This window comes from Eutrema salsugineum, unplaced genomic scaffold (assembly GCF_000478725.1).
Source record: "Eutrema salsugineum unplaced genomic scaffold, Eutsalg1_0 scaffold_10, whole genome shotgun sequence".
Taxonomy (NCBI): Eukaryota; Viridiplantae; Streptophyta; class Magnoliopsida; order Brassicales; family Brassicaceae; genus Eutrema; species Eutrema salsugineum.
The window spans coordinates 3,547,862-3,571,331 of NW_006256908.1; the positions used below are offsets into that span (position 1 = coordinate 3,547,862).

At 37.1% G+C, this 23,470-nt stretch overlaps 1 protein-coding gene, 1 non-coding gene and 1 pseudogene across 2 annotated transcripts; all 3 read left to right on the forward strand.

Annotated features, from left to right (window-relative positions):
* Positions 1–729: 729 nt before the first annotated feature.
* On the forward strand, positions 730–14,886 carry LOC112081517 (annotated as a pseudogene).
* On the forward strand, positions 10,264–10,368 carry LOC112081749. Its single transcript, XR_002896670.1, has one exon. It is a non-coding gene; the product is annotated as a small nucleolar RNA R71 (small nucleolar RNA).
* A 5,475-nt stretch (positions 14,887–20,361) lies between the features above and the next one.
* Positions 20,362–21,564, forward strand: LOC18028026 (putative F-box/kelch-repeat protein At2g21680). Its single transcript, XM_006409785.1, has one exon. It carries the CDS (start codon positions 20,362–20,364, stop codon positions 21,562–21,564), a length of 1,203 nt encoding a protein of 400 aa, XP_006409848.1.
* The last annotated feature ends 1,906 nt before the right edge of the window (positions 21,565–23,470 follow it).

The following is a 23,470-nucleotide window of genomic DNA, read 5'->3' on the forward strand; positions in this document are numbered from 1 at the left end:
CATTTTCGCAGAATAAACAAAAAAAATGGATAACTCAAAGACAAAAAATAAAAATTAGTAACAGAATGTAAATTTTCAAAGTTGCCAGCTCGCAGTGGAAGTAATACAAAAACCGTAATAGATACCTAATGGAAATAACAAAAAGTGGACGAAGTAGATAAATCAAGAAAATTAACAATTACGACAAAAAGTCCATAATCTATATGTACAGTATGTATAATAATGTATGTGCATGGACAAATGAAGACGTGTAACAAAGTGATGTAATTTCTTCTAATTTACGTAAACACTACGTACAAGACCGTATTGGAAATATAACAATATTGGACGCAGACGCGGACCAGTAAAAGACTAATTAGTGGTTCTTAAAAAAACTCTGATGGTTTTTAGTTAATATTTAATTATATAAAACGTAAGATTTTTTTTTTCTGGTAACGTGGTAAGGTGATCTCAAAGGTGACTAGGATTTCTGTGTGTCTTTCTTCGGCCGCAAGTATGGCGGCTTCCAGGGGCTCTTTGCCTCCTCCACCGGTGATTCCTCCGAGTCTCCGGCTCTAATCGATCAGCAGTTTTGTAGTGAAGGAGAAGGCTCGGGGGGTTGATGGTTTAAAGGTTTTGGAGGGTTTGAAGGATTCGCTTCCCGCGATTTCGAATCCGGCTTCGAAGGCTCTATACTCCTCTATTGTTCAGAATAAGGTTGGCTTGATGCAGTATGATCTAGTAGTTTCGATGGTTGAAGGTTCTCCATCAGTGGAAATACCGGAAGACATCTTGGAAGGTTCGACCCCTTTGTGGGACGAGATCCTAATCGGGAAATTCTTATCACCTGCGCCACATGTTGTGAAGGTCCATGTGATTGTTAACAAGATGTGGCCAGTGGGGAATAATAATACGAAGGTTGAGGTTTTTGTGGTGGATAACAAAACGATGAAGTTTAAGATCAGGGATGAAGCTGTGCGTAACAGGATTATCCGACGGGGTATGTGGAACATAGCAAACGTTCCCATGGTCGTATCAAAATGGTCTCCGGTCATGGAGGAAGCTCAACCAGCTATCACGACTATGCCGTTGTGGATAACTCTTAAAAATGTTCCACATAAAATGTTTCATGACAGAGGGCTGAGTTTTTTGGCTAGTGCAGTGGGTAAACCAACTCGGCTTCATCCGGACACATTGATTTGCAAAAGTTTTGACGAAGCGAAGGTATTTGTTGAAGCAGATCTTACTAAAGAGTTGCCTACAGAGTATCGATTCACATCGGAGAAGGGGATTGATTCGTTTGTAGAGTTTGAATATCCATGGCTACCTCCGAGGTGCTCTCATTGTCAGAAGTGGGGTCATGCAGTAGTAGATTGTATGAAGAATGGTGGACAGAAGGTTATTCTTAAAAGAAACGTGAACGTTTCATCACCGTCTTTGCCAACAGAGAAAGCTGCAGGTCTAGGGATTTCCTTGGCGGATGGTAACTCAAAGACATTTCAAGTTCCTCAAGAAGACAGTTCTGAGAAACTCACCGAGAATAATGTACCAGAAGCGACAGTTGCTCTGGAAGTTACAGTTCAGCAGGAAAAACATGATATTGAGGAAGGAGAGTGGGTTTCACCAAAAAAATTGGCAGAACTATTGAAAAGGATGGTGGTAGAGACGTAAATATCTCTGTGTCACCTTCGAGATTTCTAATTCTGGCGGCATCTGATACAGGGGACGATGATGCTGAAACAGAGACATCTGAGATAGGCATCGACAAACCAGAGAAAGATACTACTTTGGATGGAAGTGATGATGGTTTGAACGTGAAACAATTGGCGAAAAAACAAAAGGATAAGCAAGAGGGTCCGATCAGGCCTCCTCTGCCTCGTGTTTCTAAAGCCAGTACTAAGCCTTTGGGCGACTCGGTTTCTTTTAGTGCTAGAGATTCAAAATCTAGTACTTCAAGTAGAAGGGGTCCAAAGTCTCAAAATTAATCATATGTTAGGATTCGTATGGAATGTTCGCGGCTTAAACAAATCAACAAAACATTCCGTTATCAGAAGCTGGATTCAGAGTAACGATTTTCAGTTTGGGGGTTTTTTGGAAACAAGAGTTCAAGAAGGGAGAGCAATGAGGATTGCTGCTTCGATAGTGCGAGATCGGTCTCTAATCTCAAACTACGAATTTAATCGTTTGGGTCGTATATGGGTGGTTTGGAGTCCTAGTGTTCGAGCCACAATATTTTTTAAAAGTGGTCAGATGATCACTGTTTCTGTGAAGCTTGATGATAGAGAATAGGAGTTCTTCTGCTCGTTTATCTATGCTTCTAATTTTCCAGACAAAAGATGCGAGTTATGGAATGATATTAGGGATCATCATAATTCTCCGATCATTCGTTCAACACCATGCATCTGTTTGGGTGACTATAATGAGATTCTTGATATAGAGGAGCACTCGGTGTCGATCATTCTCCTTCTCTCTCGGTGGGTATGAGGGATTTTCAGAGTGTGGTGCGCGATTGTCACTTGGAAGACTTAGCGGTTCATGGACCGGTTTTTACTTGGAACATGGTATCAAAGAAGTTGGACAGGATTCTTAAGAATACCTGCTGGACTCAGAGTTATCCTCAATCTTATAGCATTTTTGAAGCGGGTGGCTGTTCTGATCATCTGCAATGTAGAGTGCATTTAGATGTGGTTCAGTCTGAAGGAAAACGTCCTTTTAAGTTTGTCAATGCAGTAGCGGAGCTTGCAGAGTTTAAGCCTATGGTAGAGGGGTTCTAGAACTCCACGCAACCTATATTCTCCTCTACATCCTCGATGTCGAGATTCACTAAAAAGCTCAAGGTGTTAAAACCCTTGATCCGAAATATGGCGAAGAATAGAATGGGGAACTTGACAAAGAAGACAAAAGAAGTTTTTAAAACGTTATGTGAGAAGCAGGAAGCTAATGCACTGATCCCATCAGTACAGTTAGTTGAAGAGGAGAAACTGGCTTACCAACGATGGGATTTTATCTCGCGGCTGGAGGAGAGCTTTCTTAAGCAACGTTCAAAAATCCATTAGCTTAAACTTGGGGATGGCAATAATAAAACCTTTCATAAAGGAGTTGTAACTCGAGCAGTTCAGAACTCAATCAGAGAAATTAAATGTCGTGATGGTGTTGTTGTAACAACAAATGACGAAATCAAAGCAGAGGCAGAGGGTTTTTTCCGTGATTTCTTGCAGCACATTCCAGAGGATTTTGAAGGTGTAACAGCTGATGTTCTGGGGGATCTTTTGAGATACCGATGCACAGAGGAAGAGAGAAGCTCATTAGTTTGTTCAGTAACGGAGGAAGAGATCACTAAGGTTTTGTTTGCTATGCCAACCAATAAGTCTCCAGGGCCAGATGGGTACAATGCCGAGTTCTACAAGGCAGTGTGCCCGATAGTAGGTAAGGAGTTCATCATTGCAGTTAAGTCTTTTTTTGAGAAAAGTTTCCTCCCAATAGGAGTCAACTCCACAATCCTAGCTTTAATTCCAAAGAAAACGTCTTCTGTGGAAATGAAGGACTATCGCCTAAATTCCTGCTGCAATGTTATTGATGCGTGTCGTGGTGAGGGTGTCAAGTTTTACCCTAAATGAAATCAATTGAAAGCCGCAAGTGCACAGCTAATCAGTTGTAGTATTTAGGGATCGAATCCACAGAGATTTGTGTGCCAGGTATTCTTCTACGGTTTTTAACTTTATGTCTAGACTAGATTGTTTTTAGAGGTTGGTTGTTTGTCACGGATCAAACTAAAATGAAAGAAAGCAAATAAAATCTATCCTAAGGAACAAGTAGAAAAATCGAATGGAAAGCAAATAAAGCAAGCAAAATATCAAACTAAGGCAATTGAAATGCAGATCTAAATAAGCAAGTAAAAATCGATTGGTTTGTAAACTATGGCTAAAAACGCTGAGCTTTCAGGAACTCTACAGGGATCATAATCGGTTTTGACACTAGGGTTAATAGATTGGGATTGACAGATATCGATATATAGGGTTCTAGAGCTAGAGTACGACGGTATGACTACGTCACTGTCGTGATCATAACCAACTGTTTCTCGTAACCCTGACCAGTAGGTTTCCACTCTGGACCTGGAAGGGAGAGAACGCAAGAGCTGCACAAGACTCGTCAATACTCACGATCTCGCCGCAGGAAGGTTTCCACTCCTAGGGAAAAATCGCCTGTTTCATTTTAGGGCTGATACTTAATGAAAACTTTCGCAACACTAACTATCTAGATCAGATACTAGGTGATCAATCAAGCATACATGCAATAAGAACGAGAATAAACAGAGAACAATGTTAAAATCTCAGATCTATAAACCTAGATGTCTTAATCGATTATGAGAGCCCCTTTCGTGAACCCTAAGCCCAACTCGGGATCTACTCAGACATAGCTGAGGTCGACATCATCATTGGTTTTAATAAAAGTAATCAAAAACAGTAAAGAAAAGAGATGAAAGAAAGCTTCTCTATTGAAGAACTTATACTTGAATAATCTTCTACAAAAATCGCATAAAACGGCTAAAGGAAAAGGGTTTCTGTAAAGTATGAAGGGTGGTGTCTAAAAACGACATAAATGACAAGTATTTATAGTCTTCAATACTCCATGGTCTCTAGGGTTCCGGAATTGAGGTTAAGATGACTTTGGGCTTCGGAAATGTGGGCTTTAATTCGGAGTTGGTCGGCCGCGGTCGGGAATGGCGTGACCGCGGGAAATAGGTGGCTGGCTGCGGTCGGGAGGCTTGTGACCGCGGGGAATGGGCTGGTGGCCGCGGTCGCGTGACTTGCTGGCCGTCTTCGAGTGGCTCCGGGGCTAATGAAATATCTTGAGATCTAACTGTTGGAATGTCTCCAAACCAAGTGCATTTGAAAGCTAGTTGATTCTTCTATAAGTTGTCCAATTTTGAGGGTGATCAGACGGTGAGAAGGTCTTTGTCTCTCCAAAAAATTCTTTTTGTTCCAATTTGTGTCTCTTTATCCCAAATTACCTGAAAAGTCTTTTAAAATCCGAAAACATAAAAATCCTTTGAAAACCTTTGAAAATGGAGTTAAAACACCTGTAAAAGACATTAAAGTGATCCTTAAAAATGGTCAAAATCCGGTGTTATTAACTCCCCCAGACTTAGTCTTTTGTTTGTCCTCAAACAAAACAAAGGCTAAATCTCGGCAGGAACTAAACAAAATCTCAGAGACCAAACTTCTAGACCAATATCAGTATGCATCAATTGGGAATAGCCTAGAAAATTCTCACTAGCAATACAGGTATAACTAGTCCGTTAATCCGTCATGCGGAAATCTATCCACTAAGATCTAACTTCCAGTCAACTAGCTCTTAACATTCATTAAAAATCTCGGTGGTTCTTATCAAAGAAAGTCTAGGCAAGACAATCTAGGCTAGGTATCAAAAAGGGTTATTCTAGAGGTAAGGCTTAAAGTGTTTACGGGTTACCTGAAGATATGGAGGGTGCAGGATATTATGCAAAACCGCAAGAGAGAGTGAAACTGTTGGTATCCACAGTTTTCAGTCACTTTCTTCTTGCATAGATTCCTGGTCTTCTTCCTCAGATTCTCTCCTAACTCCCCCAGACTTAGATTTTTGTAAATCTTTCAAAACCATAGATCTATAAACGCATAGTAGTTGCTTCTTGCTCCACAAATTTCGACAATCTAGGACTCATTAGGGTTTTTGTTTCCCTCTCTCTTTTCATTCATTCATTTTTTTTTTTTTAGATAGAGGGAACACCTTTAGATATAGAGTCATAGAGAGCACGAAATTACCAGTTAAAATCAGTCTTGTAAATTTTCATGAGGTTCCTTCCCAATTCCATTCAATCTTCCTTGTGAGTGACTGAAAACTGCGTCGCTCCTCTTCTCTCCGTGCATATATCTGCTGATATAAACTAAAGAGAGAATGCATGAGGATTGAAAAAAAAGGGTTTGGGTTTAGGGTATGGTACCAGATAAAGATGAACTGGTCATCTAGGACGTCAAAGAGTGGTAAAAGTAAGGATAAAAGACGTCCTAGAAGTGTATGTCAATGCCTGCCTAAAATCAATGATGAGAAAATTAGATATCAATATTAAGCTCAAGTAAAATGAGCCAGTACATCCTGTCAGAAAGAATCTCCATGAATAGAAGTCCTCTGGTGGGAGTTCGTAGTGCAAGTACTCTACCTACCGCCTAGTCTAGTGCTAACCACAAATGAGCTATCATGCATAATGTAGAAGCGTGCAGGTATAAATCATCATAGTTTTGTGTCAAGCATTCCTGAAAAATACTTAATGTCGAATAGGTTACATATTAAAATTTAAAAAGTGCTTGAAATTTGAAAGCAAAAGCAAGAAAATGATTAGTACGGATAGACATCCTCCCCCAGACTTAAATCACACTGTCCCCAGTGTGAAAAAGTTGGTGAGAAGATGGTGAATAAAAGCGAAATAAAATAAGATAAAAGAAAAAAAAATGATGATAGAACCGTGATGGCAGTGAAGTGCTGATCAATCACTCATCCTCCGATGTGTCTGGTTCGAACTGGTGCTGCTCCTGTAGGAAAGTGACAACGCGCTCAAAGCGTCGTCCCTGTCTCTCAACTCTGCGCTCCAGATCAGAATGTGTGTGCGATGATGTCGATGATGAGGTATGGCCGGTCGAAACAGATGGCTGAAAATGAGCACGGGCCGCAGCTGCATCACGCTTTGCCTTGGCCACTATGTATTGGCCAATGGTGAATGGTAGACGAGGTACAGATGGCAGAAACTTATCGGGTTCCGGAGTCCATCGCGGACGTCCTCCGTTACACAGTCTCGGGACTGATGCTGAAGGCAAGCAGACTCGGTGCTCCCCAGTGCCAGTGCAATACTTGTAACCAAACCTGTCTGGATCGAAAGCGGCACGAGAGATAGTGTGGTGGAGTGTAATAGTTGCTAAGAACTTGCGGACTAGCTCAGGATAAGTTGGAAGGTTCAGCTCCATGTAGGGTCTTAGCTTAAGTGCATCGATGTACCAGATTACATCTTCTCTGATTCCAAGCATCTCAAGTGTATGATAATCAATGCAAAGCGTCGATTTGATGTTCAGTCTCTTGAAACGTCTTGCATAGTCCACTCTCGGGTTTATCTCTTTGCCAATGTATCGGATCTGTGGTGGCTCGAGAGTTGCTCGTGTTTCTCTTGAGTGCTGGAGCAGTCTCATCACATAGTTTATTCTTCTCGGTCTGGCTTGGTTCAGCATGTACTCTCCAAGAGTAACATCATCGGGAATGTCCTCAGAGCTGTCACCAGTACGACGGCTTCTTCGGGATCTGGTTTGTTCCATTTTTCTGCAAGACGAGATGATTCTTGGAAAAAAAGTGAATATGGATGCTGATTTTAACATATTAACGATCAGTTATACCAGTCTTAGTACAAAGAGATTAGTCAAAACCACAAGCAAGCATAATTGACATTGAATTAAAGAAATCGAGTAGTTCATGACTATATTCGGATTTTTGATGTTCTCAACATAGAAACCTTCTAAAAATCGGTTTTAATGAGCAATTTCCATGTCAAATTTATAGGTTACCTAATACTAATCACTAATCACACAAGACTTAATCAAATTCATCAATTTTGCTGTTCCAAATTCGATTTTTATGAAGCATGTAGAATCCAAATTTCAAAAATCTCAATTTCTCTTAAGCTAGGTGTTAAAATCGATTTTTAGATAACCTAAAAGGATAATCTATTGTTCTTAAGCTATTTCCACCATTAATAAACCAAGATTTGGGCTTTTTAAGAAAACCCTAAATTCTAAAATTAATTAAAAATGGCGAGTTTGAGCTTCATACCTTGCTGGAAAAAGAGAATTGATGACAGAATTGAAATCAGATTTGAAAAAGAGTGAGGTTTGGGCCAAGAATCTCTCAAAAAGCTTAAGAACTGAAAAAGGTGTTCTATCTCCTAAATCTCCAAGTCTTTTGGAAGAGAAGAGAAAAAAGGAGTTTCGATCCAAAAAGTGCATTTCCTTTCAATAAAAAGCGTTTTTGTAGCAAAAACGAGAAATTTCCGGGAATTCATAAGTTTACGGGAACTTACCTTTCTTGTCTTGCACGCAACAGAGGTTTAAAACTTACGGAAAATCTTAACGGGCTTTACCGGGAATGCTCCGGAAATCACCGGGAACTTTTAAAAAGCGGCGAAAATCCGCGTTCTCATCTCAACGAACAACGGATGCGGTCAGGAGACGCGCGACCGCGGTTAGGGGCTCGGCCGCAGTCACATTCAAGGTGCCGCAGTCGATGATGCCTTGGCCACGGGTCGGTTGGTCGTGACCGCGACCCTTTTTCCTGCGGCCTTCGTCCAACTTTCAGGTCTTTGCCGGGCCGAGCAGCTAAAAACCTATTTTTTTTCTTGGTTTTTCTAATTTTCTGATTTTTTGTGTTTTTGTTTTATAAAATATCTGAAACTTAAAAGAAAAAGAAAACATAAATTGTAAAAAGGAAAAGAAAACTAAAAGAAAGAGTACCTAAATGGGTTGCCTCCCATTAAGCGCTTTTGTTTTAAGTCGTTTAGCTCGACGTAGGCATGAAGAATCAGGCTGATTTGAATGGCACTCCACTTGATGTGCCCTTATCACTTCCGGTCGCTGGAGGTTTTACTTCTGCTCCTTGAGGAGCCGTCTTCTTTCCTTTACTCTTCTTTCGAACTTTAACATTGTTTAAAACCCTTTTTGTGTTTTCGATCAGCTCCTGGATTTGGTCCTCACTAGTTTCTGTTGCGTCTGGTGGAATGATGATCTTGATCTTCGCAAAAGCTTTCGCCTTGTCCTTTTATTTATCTTTTGGCCGGTTTCCTTTGCTTGGAAAATCATATAGGATAGTCGGATAAAACCTTCTGCGATCTACATTGAGGAAAACAGCATGCCGGTTTGCGTGATCGATTACTGCTCCTACGGTAGCTAGGAATGGTCTTCCGAAAATGAGTGGTCTCTCCTTGTCTTTATCCATCTCCAGGACTTGGAAATCTGCTGGAACAATTTTGTCTCCCACTAGAACTTGTAGATCATGAATCGCCCCTTCAGTATCTTTTTGAGATGATTCTCCAAAGCTAACCTTAATCGTCGATGTCCTTAAGGATTTTATGCCCAATTTTTCGGCAAATGTCTTTGACATGATGTTGACATTGGCTCCGGAATCGCACAGGCAGTCTGTGAACTTGATTCCTGAAATGAAACATTGAAAAAAAAACGTCCCGGATCGTCGGCTTTTGTAAGCCTTTGAAACGGTGATCGTTGAGGTACCTTGAATGGTGGCTGCTTGGCATCGACATCCTTGTAAAGTGGTACAAAGATTGGGGTTTCTTCTTTCTTTCCATCGGTTCTGGCCTCTTCTTCGGGCAATGTGGTTATGGCATTGCAAAACCTCTTAGGGTTATCCTCAACTCTTCCTGGAAGAACTCCACTTTGCCTCTTCATAGAGTCGGCTGTTTGGGCAACTTGTACGTCTAGCTTTTTGACGTGCGAAGATAAAGCTTCAAACTTCCTGTTCAGGTCATTGTACATGCAGTCAACCTTCACGTTCATGTCTTTAGATGCTTTTTCGTTCGTCATAACGAGCTGTTGGATGGACTGTTCAAGTCTACCGATTTGTGAAGCTAGCTGATTCGTCGTGACTCCCTGCTGTTGTACAAATTGATTGTTAAAACCCGTACTTTGATAGTTATATGGCTGTCGCGGTTGATAAGCTCCTGTCCCTCCGAAATTTTTGCCTTGAAAGTTGTTTTGGAAGGATTTTTGCTATGGTGGGTAGTACTGATCTTGAGGGTTCTCCACATTTGTATTGCGGTAAGAGAGATTGTTGTAATTTGCATTCCGGAAGTTGTTGTTGAAGCCATTGTTGAAGCGATCTGGATATGGTGCTTGTGCTCCTACATAGTTCACCTCTTCTTCTTGAAAGGCTTGATTAATGTGATTGATATCACTAGGCCCTTCATCTTCTGCGCCATTGTTGGTCTCACAAGCATGGATTGGGCGATTGTTGCTCTTCAAAAGCTGGCTCATCATGTTCTTCAACTCGGTTATCTCCTTGTTGTCTGTTCCGGTTTGCTTCGTCGAGCGATCGTATTCAGGACAATCATTGCTATTGGCTTGAGCCAAATTCTCGATGAGGGCTCTTCCTTGTGCTATCGTCTTTTGTCCAAAATCTCCATTGCTAGCTGTATCAAGCGAAAGTTTGTATTTTGGTTGCAAACCTCGGTAAAAGGTGCTCAGCAGGCTTGATCCAGAAAATCCATGGTGGGGGAAATCACGTTCATACTCCTTAAAACGTTCCCAGGCTTCATAAAAAGATTCAGTCGGTCCTTGCTGAAAGCTTGAGATCTTTGTTCTCAACAAGTTCGACCTTGACTTAGTGTAGAAGTGATTCAGGAAAGCAGTTTTACACTCTTCCCAATTAGTAATCAATCCTGCAGGCAAAGATTTCAACCAACGGTGAGCTTTATCTGCTAGTGAAAAAGGGAACAACTTACACTTTAAATAGTCTGCTGGAACTTGGTTCGTTCTCATCATTCTGCAGATTTCTTCAAAGAGCTCGATATGGTCCATTGGGTGTTCAGAAGGAACTCCATGGAATTGGTTTTGTTTCACCAATGAGATGATTTGAGGCTTGACTTCAAACTCGTTCCGGTTCGGAAATGGAACTTGAATTGCAGATCGGTTCTGAAAGTTTTGAGTAGGTGCATCGAAATCAGCTATGCGATGGTTCTTGGCTTGTCTATGGTGCTGATTTGTTGGCTGCACAGGGCGGTTAACGCGCCCATTCGGCTGCATTCCTTGGTGGTCACCATCTGCTGCATTGATAGGTGCATCAAGGTCTTCACGTTCCTCTCTCTCGCGGTTCTGGTGGTTTTTTGGAGGAACCTCATCCTCTTCTCCATCTTGTCGAGCATGATCACCTCCTCTGTGATCATTCTCTTCATTTTCTCCATGTTCGGACCCGTCTTGGTCCATATTTAAAGCTCGGTTAATAGGATCTCCAGGCTGATCGTCGTTGGCCATTCCTTTCATTCGTCTAAGTCTTTGAAGTTCTCTTTCGTGTCTGTATATCTTGTCTAGAATTGGAATGTTTTCTACAGGTCTGCATCTGGTATTCATGCAATTCAGAGAAAAACAAAGAATGGAAAGATAATTTAGCAAAACTTTAAGAAAGAACTAGAGATCAGGTGTCTAGAACAGAAGTTAAAACAAGAAAAATAGCAAAAGGCAGCGAAACAAATCCCCGGCAACGGCGTCAAAAACTTGATGCGTGTCGTGGTGAGGGTGTCAAGTTTTACCCTAAATGAAATCAATTGAAAGCTGCAAGTGCACAGCTAATCAGTTGTAGTATTTAGGGATCGAATCCACAGAAATTTGTGTGCCTGGTATTCTTCTACGGTTTCTAACTTTATGTCTAGACTAGATTGTTTTTAGAGGTTGGTTGTTTGTCACGGATTAAACTAAAGCGAAAGAAAGCAAATAAATATATCCTAAGGAACAAGTAGAAAAATCGAATGGAAAGCAAATAAAGCAAGCAAAATATCGAACTAAGGCAATTGAAATGCAGATCTAAATAAGCAAGTAAAAATCGATTGGTTTGTAAACTATGGCTAAAAACGCTGAGCTTTCGGGAACTTTACAGGGATCATAATCGGTTTTGACAATAGGGTTAATAGATTGGGATTGACAGATATCGATATATAGGGTTCTAGAGCTAGAGTGCGGCGGTATGACTACGTCACTGTCGTGATCTTAACCAACAGTTTCTCGCAACCCTGACCAGTAGGTTTCCACTCTGGCCCTGGAAGGGAGACTCGTCAATACTCACGATCTCGCCGCAGGTAGGTTTCCACTCCTACAGAAAAATCGCCTGTTTCATTCTAGGGCTGATACTTAATGAAAACTTTCGCAACACTAACTATCTAGATCAGATACTAGGTGATCAATCAAGCATACATGCAATAAGAACGAGAATAAACAGAGAACAAGGTTAAAATCCCAGATCTATAAACCTAGATGTCTTAATCGATTATGAGAGCCCCTTTCGGGAACCCTAAGCCCAACTCGGGATCTACTCAGACATAGCTGAGGTCGACATCATCATTGGTTTTAATAAAAGTAATCAAAAACAGTAAAGAAAAGAGATGAAAGAAAGCTTCTCTATTGAAGAACTCAGACTTGAATAATCTTCTACAAAAATCGCATAAAACGGCTAAAGGAAAAGGGTTTCTGTAAAGTATGAAGGGTGGTGTCTAAAAACGACATAAATGACAAGTATTTATAGTCTTCAATACTCCATGGTCTCTAGGGTTCCGGAATTGAGGTTAAGATGACTTTGGGCTTCAGAAATGTGGGCTTTAATTCGGAGTTGGTCGGCCGCGGTCGGGAATGACGTGACCGCGGGAAATAGGTGGCTGGCCGCGGTCGGGAGGCTTGTGACCGCGGGGAATGGGCTGGTGGCCGCGGTCGTGTGACTTGTTGGTCGTCTTCGAGTGGCTCTGGGGCTAATGGAATATCTTGATATCCAACCGTTGGAATGTCTTCAAACCAAGTGCATTTGAAAGCTGGTTGATTCTTCTATAAGTTGTCCAATTTTGAGGGTGATCAGACGGTGAGAAGGTCTTCGTCTCTCCATGAGAGTTTTGACGGTCTGCATTTATCCAAAAAGTCTTTTTGTTCCAATTTGTGTCTCTTTATCCCAAATTACCTGAAAAGTCTTTTAAAATCCGAAAACATAGAAATCCTTTGAAAACCTTTGAAAATAGAGTAAAAACACCTGTAAAATACATTAAAGTGATCCATAAAAATGGTCAAAATCAGGTGTTATCAGTCATCTACAAGGTTATCTCAAAAATCATTGCCAATAGAATAAAGAGAGCTCTCCCAAAGTTTATTGCAATGAACCAGTCTGCTTTTATCCAGGATCGTCTCCTCATTGAGAATCTTCTTCTATCCACAGAACTATTTAAAGATTATCATAAAGATACGATCTCATTTCGATGCGCTATTAAGATTGACATTTCGAAGGATTTTGATTCGGTTCAATGGTCTTTCATCCTCAACGCTCTTAGAGCAATGCACTTTCCTGATTTTTTTATACACTGGATCTCGCTGTGTATAACCACTCCTTCTTTTTCGGTGCAAGTTAATGGGGAATTAGCAGGATTTTTTCGCAGTAATAGAGGATTAAGGCAAGGGTGTTCGCTGTCTCCTTATCTCTTAGTGATCAGTATGAATGTGTTATCTAAAATGTTGGATAAGGCAGCTAGTAATCACTTTACCGGCTATCATCCGAAGTGTAAGAACATTGGTCTTACGCACCTCAGTTTCGCGGATGACATTATGGTTCTCACTGACGAGAAAGTTCGATCGGTGGAGGGTATTATCAAAGTTTTTGAGGATTTCGCAAGGATGTCAGGACTGAGAATTAGTATGGAAAAGTCGACAATCTATCTAGCTGGAGTGACTGAGGCTGTTTGCTCAGAGATTAGTAACAAATACCAATTCCAACTTGGTGAGCTACCTGTTCGATATTTGGGGTTGCCTTTGCTCACAAAGCAAATGACAAGGTCCGACTATCAGCCACTTTTAGAAAAGATTCGGGGTAGAATTGGTTCGTGGACAGTGCGAGCTCTTTCGATCGCTGGATGTTTGCAACTGGTGCGCTCGGTTCTGCACAGTATTGTGAATTTCTGGCTTGCTGCATTCAGACTTCCGAGTGAATGTATTCGTGAAATTGATCGGCGCTGCTCTGCTTTTCTTTGGTCTGGTCCAGAGCTGAATCCAAGAAAAGCGAAGATGGCCTGGGATGATGTTTGTCGACCTAGAGACGAGGGAGGCTTGGGTCTTAGGCATTTGAAAGAAGTGAATACTGTTTGTTGTTTAAAATTGATTTGGAGAATCGTTTTATCTCATCCGTCTCTCTGGGTGAAATGGATTCAAACTTTTCTTATTAGACAAGGTACTCTCTGGTCAATCGACTCGGATTCGAAATCAGGTTCATGCATGTGGAGAAAAATTCTTAAATACCGATCGCTTGCGTCTTCTATGCATAAAATGGACATTCGTGGAGGTTAAGATACGAACTTTTGGTATGATAGCTGGTCCAAGATGGGGAGATTAATTGACTTAACAGGTTCAAGAGGTGTGATTGACATGGGAATTCCTTTACATGCCTCCATTGCCTCACTGATTCGTCGAAGGAGGCGTCATCATCGAAATGATATTTTGAATGAGATCGAACAAGTGCTGCACTCTCGGCTTTTGCATTTACAGCAGGGTTCTCAGGATATCGCTTTTTGGAAGAAGAAGGATGACTCATTCAGGGATAGCTTCTCCTCGAAAAGTACCTGGATGATCATTCGTCGTGAATCTGCTCATGTATCTTGGCATCCTGGAATATGGTTTAAGCATTCTACTCCTAAATTGGTTGGCGATTCAGAATCGTTTGTCGACGGGAGATCGTATGCAGCTGTGGAATACGGGAGCTAGCTCGGTTTGTATTCTCTGCAGCTCAGCCATAGAAAGTCGGGACCACCTCTTCTTCTCGTGTTCCTTCTCGGCGGAAATTTGGGCCAGCTTAACCAAAAATCTACTGGAAAGACGTTTTACAGTTACTTGGAGTGATATCATTCGCCTGCTTGTTGCTGCAAATATGGAGTTCGATGCTCTGTTTTTACTTCGTCATGCTTTTCAGGCTGCTGTTCATAGCATCTGGCGTGAGCGAAACTGTCGCAGACATGGTGAACCCCCTCGAAACTCTCAGACTTTATATCACTTCATTGATAAGCTGGTTCGCTGCAGAATCCAATCCATTCGGGATGTGGGTGATCGGAATTTTGACAGCACTCTTCAAGTCTGGTTTGCAACTAGATGAAAGGCTGGGAACCTAAATCTTATGTTGTGCTACTTTTTTAAACTTCCATCAACAAAAGTAGCATCTTGATGTACAAACGATGTTTTTTTTATTTGAATACAATTTTACATTCTTTCAAAAAAAAAATTTAATTATAAAATTTATGTTAAAATAAAAAAGTGAAGGAGTTACGGGGTCACGTGCCTTGTTCTTTTGTTTTTAAAATATTTAAGTATATTTAATCAAATTATTTTTAATTTAGTGATAAAAATAAAAAAATTACTCCCAACTATTTTTTTTCTGCTTATAAACTTATACCCCTAATTTTTTTTTTCCTAGATCCGCCTCTGTTAAAAGTCTTTGTTAAAAAAATTTTATTTTCTCTGCTCTAATGATAAAACTTCATTAGGGTTTTTTTTTAAAAAAATTATAATTTAATTTAAGCATTTATTATTACTAACTAAATTTTGCGTCCACGCTACACGTGGGTATTTTATTGATAAAAATTATAATGTAATTAATTATATTTATTAAGATCTACATTTTATATATTAGAATCTTAATAATATATTAAAAATATTATAGTGTTAATCTAATAATTTTTATTTAAATTGTGAGGTTTTAACGGTTTTGTTTTGAATTTATAATATGTCATATTTCAAAAACGTATTATTTGGTCAAACACTTATAAGTTAATATACCCAAACCAACTAAAATTTTTACAAATTAATCAAATGTTTTTTTAGACATAGTATTGACATGATGATAAAATATTATTCATTCGCTTCTTTAAATCAAGAAGATAATTCTTTTATCATTTTCACTTTTATTCCAATTATATATGTTCTTTAAAAATAATAAAATTTAATATTTAATATTTTTTCTTCTCTTGTTTAACCAAAACAAACTTTTATTTTGATATATAAATTTTAAAAAAACTAATAAAGAAAATGTTTGCTTTGAGATTAATAACAACTTTAAATTTGAAACCAAAACAATAGTTAAATATAAAATGAATAAATCACTAAAAATTTATGAATTAAATATATTTGTATCTATTGGTTGTGTAAACTTTTAAATAATTTTTCAATGATTATATGTCATTTCTTCTAATAAGAATGAAATTGGTATTTTCATCATGTTCATTTTTGTTCTTGTTATATATAATTTTTCAATGAATATATTATATTTATTTAATTTAATAATTTTATATAATTATATTCAGTTTTCTCATATTCATTCTCAGTTCTCTTAATTATAATTAAGTATGCAAAACCGGTACAATTTAATACCTAAAATTTTTAAAAATAAAATAATAAATTGAACAACTCAAACTAAAAACTTCTACATTAATCCATTGCAAATCCAAGTCGAATATACAAAATGTAATTTTTCGATCATTTTCGCATAATATATTACATGAGATGATGTGGAAATATGTTTTGCATATGTGAAAAATATTTAGATGAATATATATTTTTTATAGATAATAAATTAAATTTGTAACTTAAACAGTGATAATGAAAATTTTAATATTTTTGTTTTTGGGATTCATTTCTATCTTTATCTTTGGTCTCTTTGTTACACAGATAGGTCGGGTTCTGTTTGTTTCGACTTGATCAATCAGACTTGGAGTTCTATAACTCTATCTTTCTGTTTATTTCATGTTTAATACACAAAACGTGTTCCGTCTCAGAGAGAGTTATAATGTGCAAATTATTGGCTTAGCCACTGTGTATTAGCTTCAGCTTTTTCTTGAGCGAAAGCTGAACGATGATGAAGAGTATGTGAAACATTGCATACAAGCCGGCGGAGTCTCAAACATTAAAGTATCACTGTTTCTGAACACAAAACCCAAAGGAGCATTTTTTGTTTAACACCTTAAACAAACATAGTTAGCTACAGCTATGATACGCAAAAGAAACCAGAATTATCAAACAACAACACTTATAAACTAAAACCTTGAGGAGAATGATAAATTGATGTTTGGAGAACTTTAGATATTTTGTGCCAAAAATTATTATCAAGTACTTCTTTATGCTGAAATTTTTTAAACTTATTAGCACTTCCAACGATTATAGCTATCACCTAACTATGATGTCATGGTGAATCTGCTTCAATGCATGAGTTATAAATATTATGTTTTTTCCACTATTCTAATATGATGGTTTTGTAGTGATGCCTCTATAATCATCAAAGAGAGAGAGAGAAAGAGAATAAAAATTGAATGTTTTTTCAGACGCCTAAGTAAATAGTTAGAATGATGAAAGACGTCATCTTGAAAAACCATTCATACATTACAATTTAGTTGTTTGGAAATCTGGATATAATTTTTATCATCATTAATTGCTATGCTATTCAACGTAGGCCTCAACCTACCTAAGTTCACAGGAAGTAGTCGATGATGAAACACTCAAAGTTACTTCTTGGTGTCCCTTGTGATTCAAGCTTGCTAATAATCCCTTGACCAATCTTTAGAGACAAAATTCCAATATTAAGTGACTATGCATCCAAAAGCTTATGATTTCTCCACAAAACACTATTGAAATTTTATGTATAAATTCATAGTATCCAGAATGTTCAAGCCATTTACCTTCTGATAATCTTGCCGAATTGAAAATTGATGAGACCAACCAATAATCACTAATGGTATATAATTACTGAAGATCAAAACTCCAACAACACTTTTAGAAAAGTTGTTTACCTATTAGCTACCAACCAAGTCGAATCTCAAAGCAAAAAATATTTCCACATAATTTCATGTAATATATTATGTGAAATGATCGAAAAAATTACATTTTGTATATTCGACTTGGAATTGCAATAGATTAATGTAGATCAAAACTATTGGTATATAATTGCAATTGATGAGACCAACCAAGAATCACTAATGGTATATAATTACTGAATATCAAAACTCCAACAACACTTTTCGAAAAGTTGTTTACCTATTAGCTACCAACCAAGTTGAATCTCAAATCAAAAAATATCTCCACATAATCTCATGTAATATATTATGTGAAATGATCGAAAAAATAATATTTTGTGTATTCGACTTGGAATTGCAATAGATTAATGTAGAAGTTCTTAGTTTTGAGTTAATTAATTTGTTAACTTTTTAGTTTTGACCAAATAATACGTTTTTGGATATGACATTTATAGATTCAAAACAAAACCGTTAAAACCTCACAATTGATATAAAAAGTATTAGATTAACACTATAATATTTTTAATATATTATTAAAACACTAATATATATAATTTATATCTTAATAAATATAATTGATTGAATATAATTTTTATCGACAAAATATCCACGCGTAGCGTGGACGCAAATCTAGTTATTAGAATAATATTTTATGTAGAATCTCTAATATCAGTTAATGTCTAATGTGGTTAACAGCATCTCTACAATTGCAGGAAATAATCATAAGTAATAACACTTACCTCTCAAAGCTTGCGTGGCAGGCAGCGATTTATGAAATACGGAGAAAGCATAATTGTAGGCTCCATCGAAACTTCCACACCCCCTGACTCGGTGATTCTGTAACTCTTTTTTTTTTTATAACTCAGGTAATCCGGCTGAACTAGGGGACTGCTGGCGGCACAGCTACGGATTGCAAATCCTGACTGTAGACCAGCGTATCATTCCCAACACCGACTAATCCTGGAGCCCGAAGAGACCATGTGAATGCCCCGGTAGCCAAATGGATTAAATGTTGCAATTTTGCTTCCATGGAGAGTTGATCTCTAGCCTAAACCAACAGGACAACTCTCAGCAAGGAAGGAAACCACCCTACTACTATCACTTGGTTGTGATTCTGCAGCTCTCTATCATCATCAAGAACAAAATCTCATCCTTCAGGACTGTGAACCTTGTTTTGGCGAGTGATTGCATGCAATATTGGTTCTCATTGCAGTAGTGTTGTTCTTTGTGTTCCGTCGTTGGAGATATCGATTGATCTTCCCCTTATGTTAGGGATTTCTAGGTCCTGCTTCTATTGCTGCTCTGGGCCTCTTGAATTTGGGCTGGACTCATTCATCCAAAATCATCTCTCATCCAGGATCTCTTCTCGGCCTTCGCCAGTTATCTCCCAGTTGGCATAATTTGCAACGGGTTTGGTTCTCCATGGTTCAATTTGGTTTTTAGATTATGAGTTTGTAACTATCGTTGGTTTGTTGTAACCTTGAGTCAGCACTTTTGATCCAGTTATATTAATGAAATAAAAGTGTTTTAAAAAATAAAAACCCATAATTTTCCTGTTTTTTTCTTAATATGGAAACAAATGTTTGAAAATTAAAATCTAATAAAACATGGAACTAAATTTAAGCAAAATTAAATAATTACCAAAAGATATAAATATTTGTGTTGACTAAAAAATATCGTAAAGGAAAACTAACGTCGATAAAACTTTTCGACACTTCATTTTTAAAACTCAAACTTGTAATTTTCAGAGATGAATTTCCAGAAATCTGATTCCGATTACAACTGAACAACATAAAGAATATATCAACTCTTTTTTATCAGTACTGTTTGTTCTGACGCGCGCGATAATAACTTCGAGGTAAGCAATTAAGTTTTTTTTAATATTTTTCAGGTTGATTATATAGTTGAAGAAAATTTTGTTCTAAAAGTAAAGAGAAAAATTATACTTTTTTATTTTATAAGTAAATTAGTTAAAAATCAATTGATTGTTTTATCGTTAATTAGAACAGGCAAAATATATGAGATCTGATTTGAGATCCGATCTGATCAAGGCTAAAAATAAGATATTTAAAGGTTATAAATCTGGATCTATGTATTTTGATTCAAAAATCAGCATATCTAGATCCGTTATATATATAATTTTCTGTATTTTTAATATGTTTATAACGAATATTATAAAATTAGTTTCGAAAGGTTTCTATGATATTTTTAAATTATTTTTGTATTATATACATGATTTTTATAGTAATTGATATTGTTCTTTTAAATTTTAGTTATTTTAGGCGGCTTTAGATTGGATATACGTAGATCCATATAATATTTGAAAATGTAGTGGTATTAGCAAATCGATTTGGATAGTTATTTTTAACTGAAATTTTATTTAAGAGATTGTTTTGTCTTTTTTGGCCAACATAAATTATTTTTTCTCAACACGATCTTTTTTTAAATACCACAACTGTTGAAAAACATTATAAAAATATTATGGAAAATGTTTTACAAGATTGGTTTCGAAAAGCTTAGGAACCATTATTAAAAGGTTTTCAGAACTTTTCTGAAAAAAACAAATATGTGAAGAGAAACAAATTGATAATGTATAACTAGAACGAGATTTAAGAAGTTTATGAAATCTTGAAATGAGAGAATACTTTACTTAGTGAAATGAAATTTTAGTGTTATGAAGTGAAATGAAACATTTTACTTATAAAATATACTAACAAAATTACTTCTTTTCAAATTCTTGAATTAGGCTCGCTTCCCGTTGATTCGCTGCTGACTGACTTCAAACGACGATGGTTGTAATCACTGAAACTTCCGACGACTTTAATGGCGGTGATCCAGGTCCAAACAAGAACTCGCGACAACTCCAGAATAAACGGAAAAAAGTCGAGGAAAATACTTCTTTCCACATTCCAGACGGAATTGCTGAAAAAATCTTCACACTTGTTAGGAGACGTGGTTACCCTGTTCTATCTCTCGTCTCCAAAACCTTTGATCGCATCATTACTCCGAGACTCTACGACTTGCGCTTGCGCCTTGGTAGTATCGAACCCGTTCTTTACGCTTGCGTGGGATCCACTCCTTTGCTCAGAGGCCCTAAGTGGTGTATCCTAATTAGGAAACCCTACGAAAACTTGCCGAACACGGTTTCTTTGCGGTTGCGAGAAATCCCCTCACTCCCTCCCATGCCTTGGGGATCTGCTGTGGTCACAATCGGGCACGAGATGTATGTGATTGGTGGATGCGTTGGCCTAAAATGCACAAATATTGTGTTTGTCATAGACTGCAGATTCCACACGTATCGCATCCTCCTGGGTATGCGAGTGGCTCGTTACCGCGCAGCAGCTGGAGTGTTTGACGGGAAGATATACGTGGCCGGAGGCTGTGACATGCGAGCTATTGATTGGATGGAAACATACGATCTAAAGGGTAAATTTTGGATGGGAAGCAGGTGGACAAATGGCATACCACCTAACGTGAGTAGCACGTTTGTGACATGTGTGGTTATGGAGAAAAAAATATACATATTGGGGGAAAGAATGTGTTATACTTACACTCCCGGAGGACAAGGAGGTTCATTGGACTACTTGATGCCAGGAGAATTTATGAGCTTTTTGTGGCAAGAGTCTTCTTGTGTGATTGATGGCTTGTTGTTTTCCACTAATCCTCAATGTGGGCTTGGTGTATCTCCAATAATCATTTTTGATCCAAAGCAGAAGACTTTGAGACCCTTGACTGGTTTACAAGGTTTTCCGGCTAATATCCTTCTCCACAGCTCTAAAATGGCGAATTTTGGTGGGAAGTTGGTGATTCTAGGAACCGATGAGTACTGGAATTTTTCGAATAAAGGAAAAAGAGAGATTTGGTGCGTAGAGATCGCTTTGGAAAGACGGCATGGAGGTGAGATTTCGGGGAAGGTCGAATCAGTAGCGGTTGTGTTAACAGTTCCAGAGTCTTCGGCTTATATTGACCTTTGTGGAACTGTTACCATTTGATGATACATGCATGAGATGGTTTCTTACAGGTATATTATATGCTTATGGTCATGGGTATGGACTTTTGATGATTAATTCAGATATTGTAGTTAGCCTCCAAAACTTACTTGTCGTTTCATTAACTTACAGGTGAAGGATCTTTATGAAGCAAAGTGGCTAAGAAGCTGTTATCTGACACCGTAACACTAAGCTCAGTGTTGAGTAGGCTAGCCGCCTTTATTTAATAATCTATTAAATTATTTGTGAAGTGAATTGAACTGTGGTTTAACGCACAATTTTTGATGTCGTTTTGATTAATGAAATCTTTATGTTTTGATTGGTCAGCTAATACTATATATTGATTGGCTGATAATAATTAATTATTATTATTATTTATATTGTTTTGGTGGAAGGTGTTAAATTAGACTTATACCATTAATGAAAATATTCTATTTTAATTGGTCTATTTTATTTAATTATTTTAATATTTTAAATTGATCAAAAATTGGATAAATAGCCCAAACCATGTGTTTGGTCCCAATTATATAATTACATAAATACTCTTAATTAATTTTTTTTCTATTCTGATTTGACAATTTTATTTAATTATTCTAATTTGCATGAAAAACAGCTTAAACACAGTTTTTAGTCAAACAATATAATAAATAATTAGCGACCGATTCATTAACACAAAAAAACACAAGCTCTGTTAGTTAGTGTCTTATATTCTTATCCCATGAGTAACAGGTTTGAATCCTGTAACTTATTTTAATTTTATCGTATTTTAGTTTTTTTCCAGATTTTTATGCTATTCGTTTTAGCAAATTTTTACTTGTTTATTTATTAAAAAAGAATTTTTATATCAAAAATGATTTTTTTTCAAAAATTAGGAAAAAATATTTTCCTTTTTGTTTACGTCAATCTTTTAGTAGTGGAATGATAAATCGTATCTATGATTATATGACTATTTGATTATAGAAAAATAACACAAACAAATTATCCTATGCAAAAATAAAGAAATAAACGCTTGTATCCTACCATACTTTTCATATAAATACTTTGTGTGGGTGCTCATATTCATTAGTTTATTTTTTTATACTTTTTTTAGGTTTAGGCGATTGGTTACTTTGTTCTTTTATTTTCTAAATTATTTTTGTGATATTTGATATGTTACTTTACTTGCATACTAATCTTACTACCTGTTCTTCTAGATGTGGTACTTTGAATCTATGAAAGCTTCATAGCATATCGTTAGGTAATTTCTCTTATGCTGTTATTTGACTACTTAATCGGTGTGTTTTTATTATTATTTTTAATCTGACGATTGTCTAATTCATTAACTTTAGCAATGCTTATTTGATGGTTCGATGTGTTCTTCAAGTTGTAAAATAAATAAAACCAATTTTTATATAATCAAAAAGGAAAATATTGATTGTATTGGTAATCACTAAGCATCATCACAAGAAAAACCTTAACCCTAATTTTTTTAGTATAAATATGTTGTGTCTCCTTTCTCTCATATTGGTTACTTTTTTTCTCTTTTTTTTTATTTTTTTCTTGACTCAAGCCAATTTATTTTCTTTACCTATTCTTTCTTTTAGAGTTTTGTACAATTTTTAATATATGGACTTATTTGCACTAATCTAACGGTGTATTTTTCTAGGTATGATATTTTGAATCCAACATGAGAGTAAAATTGTTGGCAGGCAGCAGAAAGTGTTATCGGTCAATTAGTTGAGTTTTCTCTATTTGTAATGTGTGTTTTTTTTCTAATTGTTTTGACATATCTAATCAGTTGATCGAGTCTTCGTCCTACCCAAAGTTCTATTTTTTTTGTTATTTGATTATATTCTTTTAGTTTGAAATGTTGAGTGTATGATTGTTTGATTGTTGCTGTAGTTTAAAATCTAACTTTGTAGTTATGTCG